Source organism: Diadema antillarum, unplaced genomic scaffold (genome assembly GCF_040938485.1).
Source record: "Diadema antillarum isolate AM-2024a unplaced genomic scaffold, OU_Dant_1.0 scf00000017, whole genome shotgun sequence".
Taxonomy (NCBI): Eukaryota; Metazoa; Echinodermata; class Echinoidea; order Diadematoida; family Diadematidae; genus Diadema; species Diadema antillarum.
In genome coordinates this window covers 3,048,037-3,071,261 of record NW_027270906.1, presented here as the reverse complement: position 1 = coordinate 3,071,261, position 23,225 = coordinate 3,048,037, and the positions used below count along the sequence as shown (strand labels likewise).

The 23,225-nt window shown below is 38.5% G+C and overlaps 1 protein-coding gene across 1 annotated transcript; it reads left to right on the top strand.

Annotated features, from left to right (window-relative positions):
- The first annotated feature begins 1,221 nt into the window (after positions 1–1,221).
- Positions 1,222–17,180, top strand: LOC139725714 (phospholipase A2-like). The gene is made up of 5 exons (XM_071636800.1): positions 1,222–1,276; positions 5,285–5,398; positions 10,958–11,174; positions 16,026–16,162; positions 17,014–17,180. The coding sequence occupies exons 1-5, from the start codon at positions 1,222–1,224 to the stop codon at positions 17,178–17,180; spliced, it is 690 nt and encodes a 229-aa protein (XP_071492901.1).
- The last annotated feature ends 6,045 nt before the right edge of the window (positions 17,181–23,225 follow it).

Below are 23,225 nucleotides of genomic sequence, written 5' to 3'. Positions count from 1 at the left end.
TCACCGTGCTAGGGAAGTGATAGATTAGACGGTGTCTTCGATGCGTCCAAGGATACTATAAAACAGATGTAATGAATATAGCGCTAGTGCGAAAGATGTCATGTGGCAGTATATTTTTCATCCTTTTCAGCTAAGTAACGTATTCTATTGAGAGTTTCTACTTAAAAAAAAAATGGCTCTAGCAAAGATTCGCTGTTTTCTCATCTACTTCATTACACTTTGCCTGTGGCAAATATCATATTCCAAAGATGTATATATTTCTGGTTTTTTTTTAAATTAAATTTTTTAACTACATTTAGGTACTGTTCGTGTAGTTTGAATGATTGCATTATATCTATATTCACATTTACTACAGTTCGCGTAGATATCTTCAAAGCTGGCAGACCTTTAATCGTAATGCTTACTCACGGTGTAATCAAGGTTTATAGACAGTTTGTGCGACAAAAGTATTCTGGCTTGATTTAGTCACACAACGCTCCTTAGCACACACGACTATAAGTCACTTGTGCGTCTTACTGGTTTAATGACTAGACGGATAATGCGCAGTGACGGTTATTTGTGAAGTTCTGGTGCCGATTCGACTCGATTCATTTGAGACAAAATCGCGACCTGTGGGAGGACCTCCAACTTGTACGCCCTCTGCCGCTTCAGTGTGATCTACCGGTGAATGACTGTTTGGCGGCGACGAAGGTCGTTTAGTAACAAAACGAATGATAGTTGTGGATACGATTAAACCCGACGGAACGCAGTGCTTTGGGGTTCGGCGGGAGTGCGCACTGAACGTCACGTTTGCGTCACACCCTGTGCTACCTACCCGTCTGCTGCAGTCTGCCGCTTTCTATCTTTTCAAACACATCTCTCAACGCGGTAGTCCCGGACCACATGGCTCTTAATGCCATGCCTCGTTAAGGAGAAGAAGAAAGAGGAGTATCTTAAAGTTAATTCAATTATCACGTGTACTTCTCATCTCCCACGGGGTCAAAGATTGCTTGACTACAAACTATGGGACACTGCGAATAGCAACCGGCATGATTAGGACAAACCAAATCGATAACTAAGAGCAAAAAGAGTCTTTTAAAAGTAGGTTCTTCCCATTGCTGCTGAAGACACCGCTGAAACCAGGTCGTCTGCTAACTGCGTTCACTGCGAGTCATCGTAAAGGCTCCTCTCTGCGGTAGTCGGTTCCGACAACGATCGTCGACAATCACCAGCACAGAGACCATGGCGGTTGATAAGAAATGGGTAATTTGCGTCGCCTTTACATCCGTGATAGTCGGTGAGTACATTTTAACTGCCACAATCTCGTCATTTTCTATGTATATTTCATATGCTTTAGTTTACAGAGATTAAAAAACCAGAGAAGTAATGCTTTTGTCATGTTTGCACAATGTTTTGTCTTAACCCTGTAATCATTTTTCCATCGAGGTCATTACATTTAGGAGGCAAAATTCACATCTTTGATGCATTTTGTTTCGAGAAACTGGCGTTGACCTTTTTTCTCCAAGAATACTAGTAAACAGTCACTAGCCTGGTGTGAACCAATTTTTTTAATTTATCCTAAATGAATGTGTGCCTCATAATCACATTTGGGGAATAACTCGATTAATAGGAAAGAGGTTGATGGGAAATTGAATCATCAAATAAGAGCTGAATAAAGATAAGTCATCAGCCATTGTCCTCGTCTTCCCTCCCCCCTCTTTTTTTTAATCGGCCACGTGTGGTCAGAGTCTGTCAACCTTTCAGCTCTCAAACCATGTAGAGGAGCACACTGTACTGTAGCTCTCCGAGACCAAAAATTCACCGTCAAGACACAGTATAAATTGAAGAGCGTAAAGGGGTGATACAACATGTATTGACATTACTTTGGTGTGTCATCCAAAATATTCGTCTATCGTGACCGATATCACTGCAATCGTAATGTCATCACCAGGGTTGTTACTGTTGTTATTGTTATGGTTGCCCTTGTCATGACAACCGCATCAGAAATACTTTCTAGCCCGTCTCGACACACACCCACAAACACACATACACTCACCTAGCGTCTCCATACGAGTGCAGTACGAGTTAATTGCTGTATAATCCCTCATTAACGCTTGTTTCCGCAAGACCGCAACTCAAACGGTATATCGTGTAGGAACCTTGAAGTGTTTGATTCACCGTTCACTGTACAAACTCTTAACAACATTAAGTTAAAGTTCCCTAGAAAAGCTTTCAACTTCTCAATGATGTTCTTGTAGCCCCTTCTCCACTTTACTCACTAACAATCATGATGTATCACGCTGGTAAACGCAAAGTTAGAAAAGTTTTTTAAAAAGGTTTACAAAAGTTCAAAGTTGCATTTTCAAGTTTCAACAAACCCATGGATAGGGATTTGTTTCGTTTGTCACCACCTTCATCTTATTGTTTAACAACCAACGGAGAATATAATTATATATATTGTGGAAATCCCGTCGATGCAATCAATAGGTGTGGCTATTTGAAAGCCAACTTATGGTGTTGATCTGCATTGCAATGAACGGTTAGTATTGTCCCGTATGTTTGAGTATTGCGTGTCTATATCCACAAATTTATGGACGTGTTGTCTATACTGAACTAGACACAGCGTACAATGTCGAGATAAAAGTAAGCTTGACTGTACAAGCATGTGGACAGTGTGCAGGTCCACTACCTATACGTGTTTTTTCCCCCTTTTACGTCAAAATATTAGATTTTGAATGAAATTGTGAAGATTGATTTGATCATTTGAATATTTCCTTCCTTTATCCTGTCCTCTTGTAATATCATGTGTTTATTAAGACATTATCATGAAAAAAGATATCTTCCACAAATATAAATATATATGTCTCAAGCTATAAAAAGGTTTCAACTCTGTTTCATTTTGAAGTAAAAGTACTCATTTACTCGCTTTAAATCTACGAGCAGTTGGCGATCGTCATTGGTCCTTTTCCAACAATCTTTCGTTGCCAAACTATACGTACTTATTTCAGCGCTGCCTACCTGATAAGTTTTGAGATTAGCCGTACCTCAGATTATTTTTAGTCGCTGCTTCTATACATGTATAAGTAAAGTAGTGCTAGGTTTAGTGGGCCTCTCAAACTTCTTCCCCTCTCAGGGAAAAAAATGGAGATCAGGTAAATGTCGATGACTCACTTATTTTTCAGCTCGTCTCGAATTAAAAGCACAGCAACGATGGGTGATGTTCGTTATTCGGAAACACACAAAATTCCGTACACCTAGATATTCATTGGTCCGAAAGTGAAAAGGGGTTCGTTAATCTATGGAGGTACAAAGAACATTTTGTGGCGTTATTCCGAATTAGTTATTCCGAAGGTTCGTAAAAAAATCAAAAGAATGTGCGTACTTCCGAACGTTCGGAATCACGAACCTTATTTCGTTTAAGGATTGACGAATCTTCAAAATAGGGAACTTTACTTCGTTCTCGGAATTACGAACCTACAGAATAACGAACCTTATCTCTTGGAGAACAATGAACCTTCTGAATAACGAACTGTAACCACATCATTCACCTTCTGTAATTGTTCAATGGAATGAAATGTGACGTCATCGTGTATTCTTATCAAATTCATGGGAAATACTTTTGTTGTAATTTCATTGGAAAGAAAAAATAGTCTTTGATTGAAAGTTTGCGTTTTGACCTCTCAAAAAAGAGATCTTTTTAGACAACCAGATACAGACTCTGGCTATACAAGAGAAATATTACCTGAATTCTCTATACACTTGATCAATTCTTAGTTTAATGTACACTAGACAATGTTAGATCAACGGTTGACCTAAAAAGTGTCAGGCATTAGGCGTGAAGCCTCATTGGGTTTCTAACAACCAAAAAGTCACATTTTGGTACAATCTTTGGTTTATCGGAAGAATTAAAAACATTACAATTAGTATTTATCAGATCTCATTATTCACAGCTTAAAGGCATAATTTACCATTTGCAGAAGAAACAAAAATCCAGCATTAGTGTTTTAAAATAGTTCTAAAATGTGAGTTAGAGATAGAAACAACCACTGTAAATATTTGAATCCGTATAATCGATGCTAAGTATTGTTAAATACACAAAATGTGAACGATAGTTACAATAAAAATGTTTCCAGACTAAACCGTCTACAGTTATGGTTTAATGAGAAAAATACTGATATCCCAAACATTTTATATGGTAGGATGTTATGTGAGTCAACAGACCTACAAATATGCATCAAGTGTGATACCTTGAACATTTTTTTCTTTAAATCACTGCTCCAAAAGGTAAACAGGACCTTTAAAATGTTAAAGTTCCTTAAAGTGGGAGGGAACATCACCTTGTTACATCCTCCCCGACGACACTTTCCCCTGTTAGGACGCTTCTCTTCCTCTGGAGGTGCAAATGTCACGCCTAGCTGGTCTCTGACATCGGAATCTTTGTTACTTTGACAACAGTTTCGGTTTTTTCAGGCGTTACTTTGCGTGAGTGTCTCACATGAAGGCGAAGATTCATAAAATATATTCATTATGGAACATTACTTTCACTTTTCTGGTGTTGGAATTTCTGCAAACGAAAAAAAACCGCAAAATATCTACTAACAAACAAAGGAAGAAAATACCCCCCCCCCCAACAAAACAAAAAAATAGAACAACAACATCAACAACGACGACGACAACAACAGCAACATCAAAGTATTATTACATTGTTACATTATTACAGATTAATTAATGTGTACAAAATTTGACTCTCAAAACAAGACATTAGACAAACATTAAATGGTATGAGCCATAATGAGGGAAGTCATTGCATGCAGTGGGTGTGAAAGGGGAGAGCCATGGTAATTGAAGAGTGAAATATATCAGATGTTGTGGTAACCCCCCCCCACACACACACACACACACACACACACAAAGTAGGACAGACAAGAAAGTATGGTCTGACGACAAATCTCTGTAGTGCAAAGACTTATGCTAGAAAGGAATATACAATCACCATATTGGCGTTACACATTAGGGCCTATCTGGTATATATGCAAACTCCAGTGATAATTGGGTCAACTTCACGTTACCATGACAACTGAATTTAAGTAACTTACTATTGCTATTGATATCAAGCAACTTCCATCCGCTCCATTTTCGTCGTAAGGTATTAATAAGAGAAATATCTGTCTAAAAATGTTTTAAGGTACAAGGCATACTTGCACGCCTTTGTGTCATCAGCAATTTTGCCAAGTATAGATTAGCGAAAAATGTGTCATTTAATCCCATTTCCCCCCTCTCCTTACCTTTCTGTCTTATTTTCCAGTTATGGCAGTGACTGTCCCACTCATTGTTATGACTGGCACGGCGCCACGGAACAGCGCCGCTAACGTCCAGAACGTCGAAGAGTCAGCACAGGGATCGAGACAAGGTTCATCCGGTGAGATTTAGAGTCACGTGATTGTTAATGAGCATTTTTGTAATCTGCAACAAATATGGTTGAATCAAGCAAAGAATACATCAAAAGTTTCCTTTAAAGCTAACGATGATGTCAAGAAATTTATAGTGAAAGTCATATGGTCTTCTTTATTGAGGGTAGCCTCTTCAGTGTTGCCACTGCTCTACCAGAGAGCCCTACCATTATCATTACCACAGCGTTGCCAGGTATTCATTTATACACCTGGGTTGAGAGGGACATCATGGGTAAAACATCCTGTCTAAGGACGTAAGCACTGGGCAGGATTCGAATTCGAGACCTCCGTTTCAAAGTCAAGAGTTTTATCCACTATATACCAGAGTATACCCTCATAACGGCATGCAAACATTCCATAATATATGTTTGAATGAAAGTGATTTTGGTCATGGTCACATTCGCTATCAGATGATGTGACGTCATCATCTCACAAACCTCTTCATAGCTTGAAAACAAACATGCTCGAAATTGATATTCTTACAACCTATTAACCAAGACGTATTGTATGAATTAAGGAACACATATGTTTCAGTTTTTTTCGGAGGACGCTCTTGGTATGATCACGTATATTCGCTTTGACAAGAAATTGAAGACACAACAAAACAAGCCAAACAAACAAAGGAAAGAAGAGAAAGGTTTTTGAAAATATGCATAAGAGAATTGAAAAAAAAATATGTTTCACTTTTTCCTCTTAGTTCCATGGCCTATATTGATATTTTTTTAATACTTTTGACAATGCCTGTAGGCAATTAAAGATTCATTGCAAAAAAAAAGAAGAAGTAAAAATTGCCTTGATGGTGGGGCTTGTGTGAGTCTCACAAAAGATGATTGATAATTTAAATGAGTATAAAAGTGCGTTGGAGGAATAAGCTAACAGTGTTGGGTCTAATGCGGGTATTTCAAAATCTGAAACTGTACGAGCTATGCTTCTAGTCGCCGGCATTCAAGTTTGAAGAGACCTAAAATTGTTCCCGTGTTTGTTTCATGTCGAGCTCAAATAATAAACCTCATCTCAAAGGTAATTCGAAGTTACGTGACAATACGTCTGAGGACTGTCATGTGAATTATAGAAATGTCATTGTTTACCGTCAGTCACTTCCCTAGCATTCTCAATCAAGCGCGGTAAGCGTTTTAGTGCTGCGTGACGTAACTATAGGTAACGTCTTCATCTGAACTGGATTCAAGGCTCTCCAGTTGTTCATGTCAATCACGTGAAAAGGGGAATAACCTTTTCAGTTGTCATCACACTTATCTCCCACTTTGTTTCATCGACTTCTTCAGATTTCTAGCGTCACATTATTTTATTTTTTAAACATGTGACTTGACTGCCGAGTTTGATCGGAAGATTAGCACCTCAACAAACAATAAATAGGGCAAATCATTCTTCTTTTCTAATGTTTTGTCATTACAGGAAAATGTCCCGTACATTTTTTTTTTTACTTTTTTTCCTCCTCCTCCTCCTCCTGTGTTTTTCCTTAAAACGTGGTGCTTGCCTTTTTTGGTTGCTAGTGAAGATGTGGATATATCTGCTTTGACATGGGTGAAGTGTAAGTAATACCATCAAGTCCATCAGGTGAATTCGTGTGTTCCCTTTTGTTTACATAATTTGATGTTAATGTTATTTTAACTCACGAGTCTCCGAATTTTAATCGAGAAACAATTGTGACCAGCACACAGAGGCAACGCTCACCAATATAAATGGCGTATCTTATACCTAAACTGACTTGTTACAAGTGAAAATATCTATGACAGCTGTTAAAGCAATATTTCAATCATGATAAGTATTAAACATGGCCTATGTCTTGAAGACCAAATGGGTTCAACTTTGAACCTTAACCAATGCCACATTGGGAGCACCTATACGGGTGCAACTTTGCACCTTTCAGACAGGTGTCACAGTGGGAGCACCTTTAGGTGCAGCTTTTTGGTATGAAAGGTGCAAAGTTGCACCCGTAAAGAAGGTGCTCACAGTGTGACATTGGTCTGCACCCTTAAAGGTGAAGACCAGTGTCATAATCGGGGCACCTGCAAGATACAACTTTCTGGTCTAAGGGTGCAAATTTGCACCCTTAGATAAGGTGCTCCCAGTGTGACATTGGTCTGCACCTTTAAAGGTGGAGACCAGTTGTTATGAATGGGAGCACCTTTACAGGTGCAGCTTTCTGGTCTGAAAGGTGCAAAGTTGCACCATTAGATAAGGTGCGCCCAGTGTTATGGGTATGCACCTTTAAGGGTGCAAAGTTGTGCTTATTTTTCTTAGTGTGAAGATTAAAGATCCCAAGACCTTTTTTCTATTTTTAACTCAGGTGTCCATGGTAACCCCATCCCCCTAAAAAAAGACTCACATCCTTTTGTTTCTTCCTACACGCATGAGGATGTCGATAATAAATCGTTCGAGATGCGGTGATACAGTGTACGGATGTACGTAAGGGCTGGACGCAAAAATACGCAAAGGGTTGCAATACTCGTCAAGAGAGGGAGCACTGGTTTTAGAGTTTCATTGACCCGACATTGAACTCTCCATGGCCGAGTTCATCCCAGCACGCCATGCCGGACCAAAAACGGGACTATGACTCAAGTCATCTTTCCAATATTGCCGGCTGCTAGTCTTTCCATAGTCACTTTAATACATCCCGGCTTTTAAAAACACGTTATGTGCCTTATTAAGTTGTCCTTCAAAGTATAAGTAGGCCTATCAAAACTGCATGAATTTCATAACGCAATAACGTCAGAACTGAACGAAAATTAATACGATTTCGTCAAGCAAAGGAATCATTGATCCTAAATTGTATATGTTTCGGGTTGTTTTGGGTTTTCTTTTGCAATAAAGTCACACACACACAGACACAACTAAACTAACGTCTTATCAAGTGAATGTATTGGTAGAAACAATCAGTTTTGAATTCATGTGTTTTTATAATTATTCTGTTTTACATATTATCAGAACATGAACAGAGGCCATTTTCATGGAAATGATATGTGATTGTAATTCAGCACTTGACTGAATATCAAACGAACTCAGTAATTACGAAGGACACAGAACCCCGATACTGTATATCATTGTCAAAATTCCCCTCTTTGGTTCGTTAATGTTGCAAAGACTTTTGATGATTAGAAACAAACTGGATTTTATAGTGAGGACCATGGGCTAGAGCCAAGAATACGGACACACCAACACCAAAGAATCCCATGCCATGAATAGTTCACCAGGAATTCAATGGTCACAAGCTTTCCTTCAAGTCCTATTCCTGGTTTCAAATCATGACAGGACGCCCCCTGGAGATGTTAGGCGCATTTCCTCGTCACCATGACAACCAGGGTGGTTGATACAGTTTGCGCGCATCCCTTGACGGACGTGCACGTGCTCGTCAGAAACTTTCAAACGCCAGTTTGTTGCTGTAGTTGCTGTATTTTCAGCAGATATCGCCATATTTGGCTTTGTATTTTGTTTTTATGGCATGTCCCGACAAAGTTCAAGCACATGATGTGTTTTTGTTTTTGTTTCTTATGTAACTGTTAAGTGTCGATATCAAGTGTGACTTTTACATTACAGTCAAACCCATTTGTTTTTATTTTCCTTGTCGCAATGTGTTGATTATATTCACACACGTCGACGTTACACTTTACAGTGATAGGCAAAAGTAATACAACTTTCCCTTTCAACGATGAAACTAATACTATAGAAAAAGAATCCTTTGTATCAAGAGTAGAACAAAGCAAACAACCACAAAATGAGAAATGCACACAAGACATACCAAATAAAGACCAAAACATAAAGCCATTAACATATCGTTCGTTTTTGCCTGCAGCTATTTGATAAGCAGACAACAGCATTCGTTTGTTTTGTTTCGATTTCGACTCGTTCTCGTTCTCGTTATCTGCAACTGATCGTAAGTCCAGCCTCAGTGCCAGGACAGAGAATGACATCAAACGTAAGATACTGCACGGTGACGAAAGATGATAATCCGAGTACTAGTTATCTTGTCATCAGAGCAGTCCATGCAGTCGTAGTTTTGTAAGTTGGACATGAAACTCGAACAATCAGTCGACACGGACAACCAAATTGAACTATATCCGCTTAACTCTCTCCGATCATTTCCAATCACGTGGAGCATTGTTTGACGTGCCCCACCTTCGTTCTCCGTTTCCATGGCTACAAAGGTATAACACTGTGACGTCAAGCCGTTGATTCGATCTCTTCCCCATCGGCTGATTTGGATCGCCTGGATCCGTAAAAGGAGGTTGCCTTTGTAAAGGTTATCACGCCCAAAATAATGTTAGCTGATCTTTCGCAATGACATCTCCGAGGTTAACGAAAAGCTGTCTGTCCACATCTTCCTATTCATAAAAAGAGAAAAAAGTGCGAGGCGTTGTCGTAGCCAAGAGTTCAATGTGAACATTCTATTAATAGTGAAAACATTAACACTTGCAAAAGAGACAAGCCTCTAAGTGCAGTGTGACTTGTACCGTAAGGCGAGGAAAGGCACATTATGAGTTCGTGTATGAAGATGATTTGTGATCGCAATGAAACATAAATTACCGCGAATCAATCTTAATCATGTTTACAACCCAAAGTTCTAGAAACTGGGTGCATTTCATGAAGCGCTTTGTCCGACAAGACAAATTTGCTCTAGCCAATTAGATGCACTGATTTCAGAAGCTTATGACTGTTTGCCAGAAAAAAAAATGACAAAACACTTCATGAAATCCCCCCCCCCCCTATCTCAAGTATAGGTATCTAACTATACAAAAGTGATTACATTTTAAAGAAGAGTTTATTCCGTATCTTGACGCTGTTGACAACCTCCGGCAGCCTCACGTGAGCAAGGATGTGTTCATTGTGTTCAACAGGTGTCTTGTGCAAGAAATGAATTGAAAAGGGGTCCCCAAAGCAGTGGTACTTGTATATCATGTGAACATACACTATCGTCAGTCACAGCGTACACGGATCATGCGGATTCAGCTCTGTCCTGCAAAATACATTTCGACTTTCGACGTCTAGTAGATGATGTTCGATGATAAAAGCCTTTCAGGGGACGACAACAAACGATAAATGTACTAGTTTCTGTTCTTGAAAAGAACTTTCTCAAACTCAACAAGACAATTAAGACAAGGAAATATTTCAAATTATTCCCAAAGGACCTGAACGTGCACAGACCTTCTAAGTGTTGCTTCTGGCAATCATTGACTGCCAGCTCGTAAACGTCTGGTTGAATGAGAGAACGTTAATTATTATGTCGTCATGGAATCACAAAGAATACCACTCCTACTGCAAAGAGCCTTACTTAATACATTGATCACCACATGCTCAAAAGACGACATAAACAAATGTTCTGGTATTTGCACCTCGACATTTTTAATTAAACTGGTTGATTATTATCATCAAAGTCTGATATTTTCATAATCATTTTTATAATTAGATTGTCCTGTACTCTTCTATCATTAATATCCGTTAAAACTGCCCCTGACATCGAAAGTGATCACGTGGATTCATTTCTTTCTCTTGTAACTTTTCGCTGTCTGCAGGACACGCCCAAATGGTAGCCGAGCATGGGAGAGGAGGCGGAGTCGAGGCAGCAGTGGCCGCCGGACCGGACGGGGGAGCCATGGCTCCCAGCAACATGGTGGTGCAATTTGGCGGCATGATTGACTGCTTGGTGAGGAGAGGGTCTCTGGCATACAACGGCTACGGCTGCTACTGTGGTCTGGGTGGTAGTGGGAAACCCTTGGACGCAACTGATAGGTACGTGTTTATACCCAAGACCTTCCTTTTTGGCGAAAATGGGCGTGGCCCCATGTTATATGACACTGAAGCAAACCATCTGAAGGTAACTTCCTGTACTGCTTTCAACAAAGAGTACTTTCTGAAAGCATAAAGATGATGAAGGCAACAATATTTATCAAGCCTTGTCTTGTATCTCCCGTTTAATGAGTAAGCCTATAACGGAAACTCACAAGCGGAGAAACTGTCAAGCATTACAGTATATATTTCCACCCTACAGCAGCTATGACCATTCAGCTCTTAAGATGTTGTCACGTTACCATGGCAATGGAATAATTATAACCCATTATTTGATTATCAGTTTCATCAAAAAATCAAAGAGATTACAGCTGATATGTTTCTTGGCAGTTTGATACTCTGTGAGTTTTCATAGGGTTGCTCATTAATCGGGAGATACAAGACAAGGCAAACGAGCTAATAGACATTGAACGAAATGATTCATTTACAGCATTATGGGTCCTATCTACACTGACCTACTGATTCATTTTGACATCGCAATATTACTGTTGAGATCAGAAGAATCAGTGCAATCACTAAAATACTATACTACCTACACTATATTGACGGATGCATTAGAGGTCGAGTATATACACATTGTCTTGCTAAATATCTCTGCCCATCATCAGTGTTTGCGTGTCGGCTACCTCCTGCCCAATATCTTGTGCAACGCAATAAATATATGTAGTTCAGGGTAACGTACCATGAAAGTTGTCAGCCTTGACAAGTTGTCAATCTCTGACAATAACCATAGTAAGTCAGTGATCAGAGCTTCTCAGTCAATCAAAACCAATGATTTTACTGAAATTGTCAGAGACTGACAACTTGTCAGGGCTGGCAACTTTCATGAAACGGCGCCCAGAGGTTTTCATCCTCTGTATGGGGAGTATAGTCTCACGGAAATTACATCTGGGGGGTGTTTCATCAATTAAGTCAGCGCTGCCAAGTTGTCAGCGCTGACAATTTCAGCAAAATCCTTGGTTTTGATTGGCTGGGATGCTCTGGTCACTGACTTTTACCATGGTCATTTTCAGAGACTGACAACTTGCCAGCGCTGACAACTTTCATGAAACGGTACCCAGATATGACTAAACCTTGTTCCTCAGCACGGAAGTAAGAAATGAATGAAATGGATAAAATATCTCCATAGATCTCCTCTTTCGTGTTGTGATCTCTCCGACTATAATAATCTGTATACTTTCATAAGAAGCCGGGTTGTGTACCGTCAAGCTGGTCCTGCACGGTCTTCTTTGGTCCATGTCTCAGATCCATTAACGAGTATAAAGCTTAATTCAACACCAGCTTAAAAAAGGCAAGTTTAATAGTCCTTGAAATATTTGACTGCTATAGATAGGATAAGGTCTGCAACATTGTATTCAAAGCTTGTGCTTTGCGAGTCAATAAAATCGCTAACATAATAAGACAAAAATAAATCGCTGTAAACAATGATCGATAGTCACCTGCTCGCCAAAATATCCATTTGCCGGCATTGATTAAAAATAACACACCAGCAACATCCGATAGGCACATAACTAGAACATTGACCTGCAAATGCACCAACACTAGAATCCCTGTAGTATACTGTGTCCTTAATTTGTCCTGCATACACGCTCGATTCCACGTGCAACGAATTACATGATTAATGTGTCGGAAGAGGAGGTTCAACATTCGACATGATAATTATCGTTTTAGCTGTCTGTAAAGTTTAAGCTGGGGAAAATGTCGAGGTATAGCTAGTATTACATGACTTGCTTGATACTGGTATGCAGCTCTCTCCGTGAGGACATTGACGTGAAGGGAATTCACTAAAATAAATTTGGGATGAGTTGTAACAATGGTCAAAATACTATTTTAGGACTTAGATAACATTTTAACCATGACGTCTTACTGCAACACATGTACGCATCACGCGCTATTTATGTCAAAGTCCGAAGAGTATCGTCATCGTTCAAAATGAAGCAGTTACGTTTTCGGACTGCTTGGAAATATACAACTAGTAGAAAAAGTGCTATAAAAGTATGTTTCTTTCATCTGCTGTTATAGATCTCTGTATGGTTGGTGTGTTTATTTTAGTCATAGCATGTATGACGCTAAGTTCGTGTCATGTCCAATGAGTGCCAAGTTAAAATTGAGTAATTATGGGTAGATCATCTTTGGCCTACCTGGCCAGGATTCAAATGAAAATGAAGGCCCTGTGGTGATATGGCTGCATAATCAAATTATGTTTCCAGTAGAAACAGAACGAACAATGTATTCCTGTTCCTATATCGTGTATATAACTAGGCAAGGCAAGGTTCCGCATGTAATAATATCAGAAGATTTAGGCAAATGGTTAGTCAATCATTTCTGAGTACGTCAACGAGTTATGTTATCCAGAGGGAATAGGGACATGATTTACTTTACTTATCAGGCATTCCATAATTCCCTTTATCTGACAATAATCGTCCATCGGTGAATTTTGCCTCACACGGCATGCCATAAATATACGAGTGTCATCCGAGAAACGCCATGCCTATCTTGGCATGAACGCTATACTTCGTCCTACATCTGAATCTCGTAATTAAGTTAAAACTATATTCGTTGGACCTTGGTCATTGGCTGAAGGAAGGGGAGAGGAAAGGGGGAGGGCTAGAGGGCAGGGAATTTTGTTAGTCCAATTAGGGTCTCATAGGACCAGATATAGGAAGGAAAATGAAGTCTCCATTGGCGCATGCGCGGGTCGAAATTGTTTCCGGATATTGGTCAATTAGATATTTTGCCTTACACTGCGTTTAGGAGACAAGGAGAGTGTTAAGACTCATTGGAACATCAGAAAGTGTTAACCCGTTCTGTGCCAATGAATCAAAAGTTTAATGTGCACAGATTTCACCTACAACCTTATGTGGACAGGAAATCAATGTTGCATGCAGAGAGTTACATTGAGAATCCATAACTCACTCAAAATGATCCAACCAATATTACTCGAGGGAATGAGGACATAGATTTCAACAGTGATGAATAGCATTAGAATAGAATAGAATAGAATAGAATAGAATAGAATAGAATAGAATAGAATAGAATGGATTAGAATAGAATAGAATAGAGTAGAATAGAATGGATTAGAATAGAATAGAATAGAATAAAGTAGAATAGAATGGATTGGAAGAGAATAGAATAGAATAGAATAGAATGGATTAGAATAGAATAAAATAGAATAAAATAGAATAGATTAGAATAGAATAGAATGGATTAGAATAGGATAGAATAGAATAGAATGGAATAGAATAGAATGGATTAGAATAGAATAGATAGAATAGAATAGAATAGAATAGAATGGATTAGAATAGAATAGAATAGAATAGAATAGAATAGAATAGAATGGATTAGATTAGAATAGAATAGAATAGAATAGAATAGAATAGAATAGAATAGATTAGAACAGAATAGAATAGAATAGAATAGGATGGATAAGAATAGAATAGAATAGAATAGAATGGATTAGAATAGAATAGAATAGAATGGACTAGAATAGAATAGAATAGAATGAATTAGAATAGAATAGAATAGAATAGCATAGAATGGATTAGAATAGAATAGAATGGAATAGAATAGAATAGAATAGATAGAATATAATCAATGTTTGTTTGTCAGTTTGTTTACACTGTTGCTGCTTTGAAGATTTCTTCCGATTAAAATCATAATCATTTTATTTTCACTAGTCAAACCTTCTTCAATGTGGGTTGGGCTATCAACTGCCTGTGTAACACAAGGCGGATTGTTGCCCAACCGATTACCAAAAATGGTAGTCCTGAGTTCTCTTCACGACCTTTCAGGGAGATCCCGAGGCAAAAGACATTTTTAGATGTCCCCTTCTGTCGCGAGGACTTTAGTGAAGTACGTCACGTGGACTTTCACGTGTAGCGAAGTGAGTTTAGCCTCAATTATCTTAACATCGTGTAGAAGACAGAGGTTCTCTTTCGACACCGCCCAAAGCAATTCCGCCGCAGTTTAACCCTTCAGCACCTTATAATGCTTTCTAGTGATGACAACCTCCGCTCACGGAATGAAGTATCGAATTTCTCACTGTAATGAATTAGTCAGACAAATCGATCATGTTATAACTGGTGGAGTTAAATTGCAGATTCGGGAGGAAATGAAGGTGGCCAAGAAAAAAAAAAACCAAGCAAAAACAAGCAAGCAAGCAAACAAACAAACAAACAAAAACCAAGAACAACAACAAACAAAAAACAAGACACATACACATTTTTTTTTTTTACACAGCGCTTCTTACACACCGATTGGCCATACCTTTTTTTTCAAATTTACGATACATGTATTCTTTTTATTTGAAATTCGTTCGACATCAGCATCGTATCCCAGTGAAACGGATATAAACAATACTAAGCAGCTATGATTATTCCTATATCGTGTGCTGCTAAATCACATCTTTTTTTACACACACACACACACACACACAACAATTCTTTTCGAGAGGAGTGGACAGTATAGAATTAAAATATCAACGATAATTGCAAGACCCATTGATGGAATTGCTATTCTATCAAAGAAACCCCTGCTAGATAATTCTAGTAAATATCAAACATGTTAAAGGTAGGGCATTTTATATTAACCATAGCATTATCATCATAATGATGCTACCAGTTACTCGTTACTGTTATAATCATCAATTTTATTTGGTACAATTAATATTGTAATCATAATTGTGACTTTTTTTACCATTTGTAGCGAAGATTGGCCAATTGAACATTGTTTAATGACGTCAAATGCTTTCCTGTTATTATCTGAACATCCATGGCTTCTCGTTTGTCTCCACAGATGTTGCCGGCAACACGACGAGTGTTACAGCAGACTGAAGCGCCAAGGAATCTGTAAGGGGGATAAGTCAGTCTACATCACGTGGTACAAGGTGGACATGACGCAGTGTGACACGCCCAACGCCAAGATTACCTGTTGTACGTATACCAAGAGCATTGACCAATAATAATGATAATGATAATAATAACAACAACAATAATAGTAATAATGATAATAATAATAATAATAATAATAATAATAATAATGATAATATAAAATGTTTATAGGGCCTATAGCGCTTAATACAAACATGTTTCGAAGCGCTTTACAATTGTCAAAAACAATGAAACAAACATATAAATCAACTACGAATACAAACAATCAACTATACATTATTGGGTCTTTTTTAAGCATTTTACTGTTACTATCAATAATCTGAAGAAAATCAAAGTGATTACAAAATTAGGACCTAATTTCAATGAAGGATAGAATCGAGTGAAAGTTGACAATCAGAGATGAATCCCAAAATGTGTTATCGAGAGTGCGTATTTGCAAAAGAATTATGACATTTTACTAATCCAGATCTTGCCTTGCCTCAAGGAAATATCAGGTCGGTTTTTGTTTGAGACAAGGCAACTTCAAAGTTAATCATCAATGCTTATGTAGTTCTGTGAGATCACTTTATAGGTCTTAAAGATACTTAAGAGTCATTTTATACTGAATAGCATTATGAACCCTGACCTTAAATGACAATCAGTGTATTACCAGTCATTCCATTCAGGAACCGAACTGTGCGCTGACGTTTGCAGACATAACACTGTCATTAGACGTGTTAGAAAGGAGTCTCTTCAAAATTGTCAACTTTGGCTGCACCCCGCACTTAAATAGTTGGATAGCTGCCAGATATATACAAAGAAGAAAGTCTAAAGTTAAGCTTCATAGTGCATTGAGATAAAAAAAAAATCGGTAATTGTAATAACGTTATCATCATATTTTATTCCAACCACAGCACACCACCATCAGTACTCGTTCTTCGACAGTCTTTTAGCGGGACGGCAGGCCCGATGTGCCATGGCCCTCTGCCACTGCGATCGAACGTCTGCTTTCTGTTTTGCCCGCCACAGTGCCTCATACAACCTCGACTATGCTGCTTACCAAGGGAAGAAATTGTGCTAGGAATCCAGAGTTTTCTGCTGGTTTCCTGAGGGAAGTTTGCATTAAATGCCCCATGAAGAGACTCGACTACCATTGAGGTAGCATTCTAACCGAGTGTGAATAACCGGGTCGTTTTCACGCAGCCCCGGAATGAGTACACGAGACCGTAAACAGCGTCAGTTGGGCTTCGAAAACTAAAAGTTTGTAAAGAGTTTAAAGAGTATCATCCACTCACGTCGCTTCCAAAGCACCGTCTCACGGGAAATCGTCTACCGTCTCTTCGTTTATGAACGATCAGTGAAGTAATGACATGGTTTAATCAGGGAGGTGTCTCTTCCCACCTCCCTGGTTTAATCAGGAATGTGGGAGCTTTCCCATCTCCCCTCCCTGGTTTAATAGTATTATGAGCAGTGCAATCTCATGCCCATAAGATGTGGCAATCATTGATGTGAACAAGGGGTGAAGTAACAGTGTGAGTAGGACAATTTGAAGTGAACCAGTTGCCAAAGTTGATATAGTCTTGTCTATACAGCCTGTAAACATGATGTTGACGAACTAGTATTACAGTCATGGTCGATAAACGAAGTGTTGGGAGGCTAGATGGTATTTCATCATTAATGAGAGAAGATGTAATAGAGGGTATTGAGTGGTTGGCTGAGATACTCTCACTATTCAATATGCAGCTGTCTTTTTGTCTTCCTTCTACCATTGTGACGTTTGATTGTATCATTGTGTACGTCACTGACTCGTAGACTTGTCACTAAGAGTGGTGCATCGGACAATAAGTTATAAACAGAACTTGACTCTATAGAGTTTTTATCTAGTGACCCATACGGGCCACTAAAATTGTTGAATTCTAAATATTGATGGCAAAAAAAAAAAGAGAGAGAAAAAAGTGAAGTGCCACTAAATGAAAAGAAACATAGCAATTTATTTTGAATCTTAGTTTTCCAGTCGGACCACCAAAAGCTGGTTAATATTTTGGTGGCCCGACATCAATTTATAGTGGCCCTAGGCCATCTGCAAGCAGGCCACCGCCAATGTCGAGCCCTGTTATAAGTCCTGTGTTATCATTCACTGAGCGCGCTTATCTCTTCACAACAGGTAATGGCCTGATTGTATTCATTACGTGTGACAGATTTATGTCGATGTCATTCCTGATGCCATGTTAATTAACTCTCTTATAAAAGTGAGAAGTCAATGTAAGTTTTTGAGGGATAGTTTTACTTTAAATCAATGCTTATAATGGAACCAACTTTGCCATAATTATTGTGTATAAAGCATTAGGATAGGATTACATCTTTCGTTGGCAAGGGGTCTTTTTGTATTCTATAGGCTTGGTATGTAGAAAGTCACCTTTCAAAGAATTGGCCTCAAACGTATTTCTGCTTATTTTACTGTCAGTTCAGAATCTGCGTACAACAATGCCCGTCCGTACGACTGCCACAATGTTATCCATCTTGTAAAGATGAAACATTCTGGTTTTGTTACTGGTTTGGTTCCACAAGATATTGTCACCCAAGTGGAATGAGCACCCAAGGTTGCCAACGTTACATTCCAGAACGCTTTGTAAATTAAAGGATTGGGTTCACGATGTATCGAAAATATTCTCTCATCGTGCAAGGACATTGATGTTGTTAAAGCTACTTTGGCGTCCGGCGTCCGGCGTCCGGCGTCCGGCGTCGACCTGGATATCCAGTAGGCATGAAACGTTATATTTTTTAAAGTAACATTGAGTTTTAACTGTGATTCACTTACAACTGTAAAATGATTGAGTTTACATCTTCTATGTTGAATGAATTAGAAATGAGGGAGATCATGGAAGTGAAAGAAACTTTTTTTTAAAGATTAAGATGATAGTAATATTGAATTTTCTTTCTGTTTAATGATGGAAAGAGAAAATGTGACAATTATGATTACCATCATATTTGTGATAACTAAACAGTTCGGAGAGAAATTTGCCAAATTATTGATCCTTTTATTTGCTGAGATATCCTCAATATTATATTTTGACACTCATTGAATACAGAGTAAATGATTGTTAAAATGCCCGCTGCTTGTTTTTGATGTCAAAATGTTTTAAAGTTCGAGTTTGTTGAAACGCTGTCCACCCAAGGATACCGATGTAATCGCATCCTTTGTAAATATCTACCGTCCATGAATGTTAGCATATATCTGTTGCTGAATAAAACTAAAGCAACAAGTCCGGGTATTCAATTGTTTCCCCGGCATTTGAGATGTACACAATTGTTCTGAAAGACAAATAATTGAATAAAAAATAAAATCTCCGAATATTTCTGGTTCACTGTCGTTTCTGCCTCACGACCTCCGTAGCCCAACTTTGATGAATGGCGCCATCTATTGACAAAGTATTGTAGTAAAGATTGTCATGTTGGCATCGTTTACAAGGGGCGGAATAATAACGAAATTGAATATTGATAAGCCATATGGAACGCCATTAAGGAAACAATACAAAATTCATTTCACTCCAGCCAATATTCATTTCACTTTTAACAAATACATTTCACTCACAAACATTGATTTTACTTTTTATAAAAATACATGTCACTTTTCACAATAATACATTTCACTTTTAAATTAAAATTCATTTCACTTTTCACAAAAATACATTTCACTTTTCAATTAAACTTCATCTCACTTTTCACAAAAATACATTTCACTTTTGAATTAAAATTCATTTCACTTTTCACAATAATACATTTCACTTTTACATAAAGATTCATTTCACTTTTCACAAAAATACATTTCACTTTTACATAAAGATTCATTTCACTTTTCACAAAAATACATTTCACTTTTAAATACACATTCATTTCACTCTTCACAAAAATACATTTCACTCTGGCGTACCATATCACTCAGACGAAACCATTTCACTGCGCTAAAACCATTTCACTCTGATAAATCCATTTCACTCCGATAAAAAAAAATACGTTCCTCTTTTTTCTCGGCCAAAAGGTGGCGCCAGTCTGAGAGGAGTCACAGTGCCATGGCACTTAGCACTGAACTGAGCTGAGGTGAGTGGCCGGCCAGCTGGCCGGCTGGCTATGCAGTACCTAGATTTAGCGCGCTACGCTGGCGCGGAAGCGACGCGAGGCGAGCTAGCAGTCGACGGTCCTCGTCTCGGCCTCACTCGTACTCACATGCACGCTCGTTCCGTTACATGCATACTACATCGAGAATTGAATCTACGCCTGACGACTTGCTGAATGATTAACGTGTGTTTTACAACGCTTTTCAACAGCGATGTTGTGGGGTAAGTTTGATGTCTGACTTCTTGTGATCGACATGCTATTTTTTCCGGTTCAAAATGAGTATTTTTTTGCCGTTTAAATAGTATCTCGAAGTTGACATAGTATTTTTCCTCTTTCAAAACATTCCCGTGTTTATAGCTGGCTGCTGACCCATCTAAAAAGGGGATTGATGTGACTTTTTGTTCATCAGGTCGGCAATACTTCGTGCTTTACGCAGATACCAAGATCGACGGTGCCCTAGAAGCATAACTTGTTAAAAATTAGGCCTGAAGATTGCATTCTTAGAGGCCAAATAATTTATTCTAGTCCTCCGGAAGGTCACGTGATCGCATCTAGTGCGGAAGGGGACTTTTTCGGACCGTAAATGCACCGTTAACGATCTCTGCGGAGGTGCAGGGTCAGTCCCATATATTGAAATTAGCGCTGTTCATTCGCTCAATTGGAACTTCGTGATATCGTGTGTTGTGTACACTTCTACTTCTACGAAGATACTCAGCAGGATCCATAAGTCAGGATGTAGTGCTAAGGAGTTGAACTTAGATGCTCATTTGCAGTGCATGCTTGTTGGTGCATTAAAAATATATGGTGCGAGTAAAAATCTAGTTCCTCAGTCTAGATGCTGAGTGGAAGAGCTCCCTTAAAGGCCTCCAATGAAGTGGCTTCAAGGGCGTTTTTAGGAAGCCCATTCCAAGCAGTTACTGTACGTGGAAAAAATGAGTTCCGATAGAGTTGGGTTCGGGTAGGAATTGCCAGCAACTTGTTTGGATGGTACTGTCGTGTGTTGCTAACAATCATGGGTGATGTGTAGTGCTGTGCATTGATGGCTGCCATGTTGTGCTGAATCTTGTACATGAGGAAGAGGCTAGCAGCATTTCTTCTCCTCTCCAGACTTTCCCATTTAAGTTGTTCAATCATGGCAGAGACACTGTCTGGACGGTAATACCTCTGGAGGGTGAATCTTGCTGCTCGCCTTTGGATGGCTTCTATTTGGGAAATGTGTTTGTTTGTATGTGGGTTCCAGACTGAGCTGCAGTATTCTAGGTGTGGTCTCACTAGGGAGAAGTATGCTTGTTGGCGGATCCTTTGCGAGGTCTTTCGTAGGTTTCTGCTGACTAGTCCTAGCATCCGATTGGCCCGGGATGTGATGTTGTTGATGTGACTTTGCCAGGATAGGTTGGATGAAAAAGTGAACCCTAGATACCGGAGATCTGATACAGATGCAAGGGGAGTGTCTCCCAGGGTGTATGTATTTCTGATGGCTTTGTGTCCAGTGTACAGTGAGTCAGTGTAGGCCGGTGGCGGTAGGCCTACAATTGTATGTGGCGATGGCAATTTGTAAATTTGAATTTACAACTTATTCACAAAAATTGTACAGTGTACAATGTGTATGCTGTCTATAATAAACAGGGTCTTAGTCTTCATCTCTTAGTAGTTAATTATTATATGATTTAGGCACCTACTCATCACTTAATACAAACAAGAACAGTATAGATTCAATATTATTATTATTATTAGTTTTTTTCTTTCGCATGGAGAAAGAAGGCACAAGAGCGATTCTAGTATTTGATGTAAACATAATTTTCATGACATGTTTAAGAGTTGACCCGGCTGCAATGTTAACACTAATAGAGTACCAGGCTATTTGTATTTTTCAAGTTGGTATACAGGTTGTCAGTAAATATAGAGATGTATTATTAGTCTTCCGCATCTACAATTTGTAACAATAAAGTTTACGAGGATGTCTGAATGAATGCAATTATTCTCAGAATAATATGAAGAGTTTGTTCGCAAAAACCGATAAGTCCATATTTGCCAAATGGAGATATTTGCGATTAAAGGTCAGGAAAAATAAAGAGAATACTAAGAAAATTTTTGCTTCTTTTGACCATAACTTCAAAAATGCCCTTTTATATTTAGTGACCAATATCTCATTTAAAAGGTGTTATTTTGTACTTTATGACAGAGACCGTACTTGAAAATCTTCAAAAATGGACTTATCGGTTTTTGCGAACAGACTCTTCATATGTTTACCATAGTACAGTGCATGTCTGTAGTTTCTCTCTGCTTGAATTGGGGTTTACTCCAACATAATGTTTTCGGACATGTTATTGTGAATAATGGTTTATAATATCATCTATGATTAATTTTCTCTATTTGTGTCACATTGTATATGTAGGTATCCCCAGTACCTGACATCACACCGATGGAACATGCATATTTAAGGTGATTCTCTTCTCTGTGGCCTCCAGGAAAATCTGCATGACATAAACGAGAAGATCTACACTGTCAGTTCTATAGTGTATTTTGTTTTCTTGGATGCACACGTACCATTCAATCTCTGACAGATTTTTATCAAGGAGAGCACTGCTGTTTTGCAAGCGCTGAGTGACTTCCTCACAAGAATAGAAACAACTGATTAGTACACTTGTCAACTTTTTCATTTCATTGAAAAACCTAGAGCAGTATGTGATCATGATAACCTACCTCAGAAAGGTGCTAGATATGTGATATGATACAATAGGAAGAATGAAGTTGATATACAATTGTAACATATTACAGTATGTTACTGTATATCAACTTCATTCATCTTTACGGTAACATTTTTAGTAAAGAGGATGTACATGTATATTCTTTGAAAAGCACGGTTGTTGTAGTAAATGTGAAGTTCGACCATTACAGATACATCAATGTGTGGAACTATGCAAGATAGTATATGTTAAATTATGTGCATTTAAATTACTTTGGAGTTTGTACAGATGGCAGAATTATGAGCCCTGATTAAACTAAATAT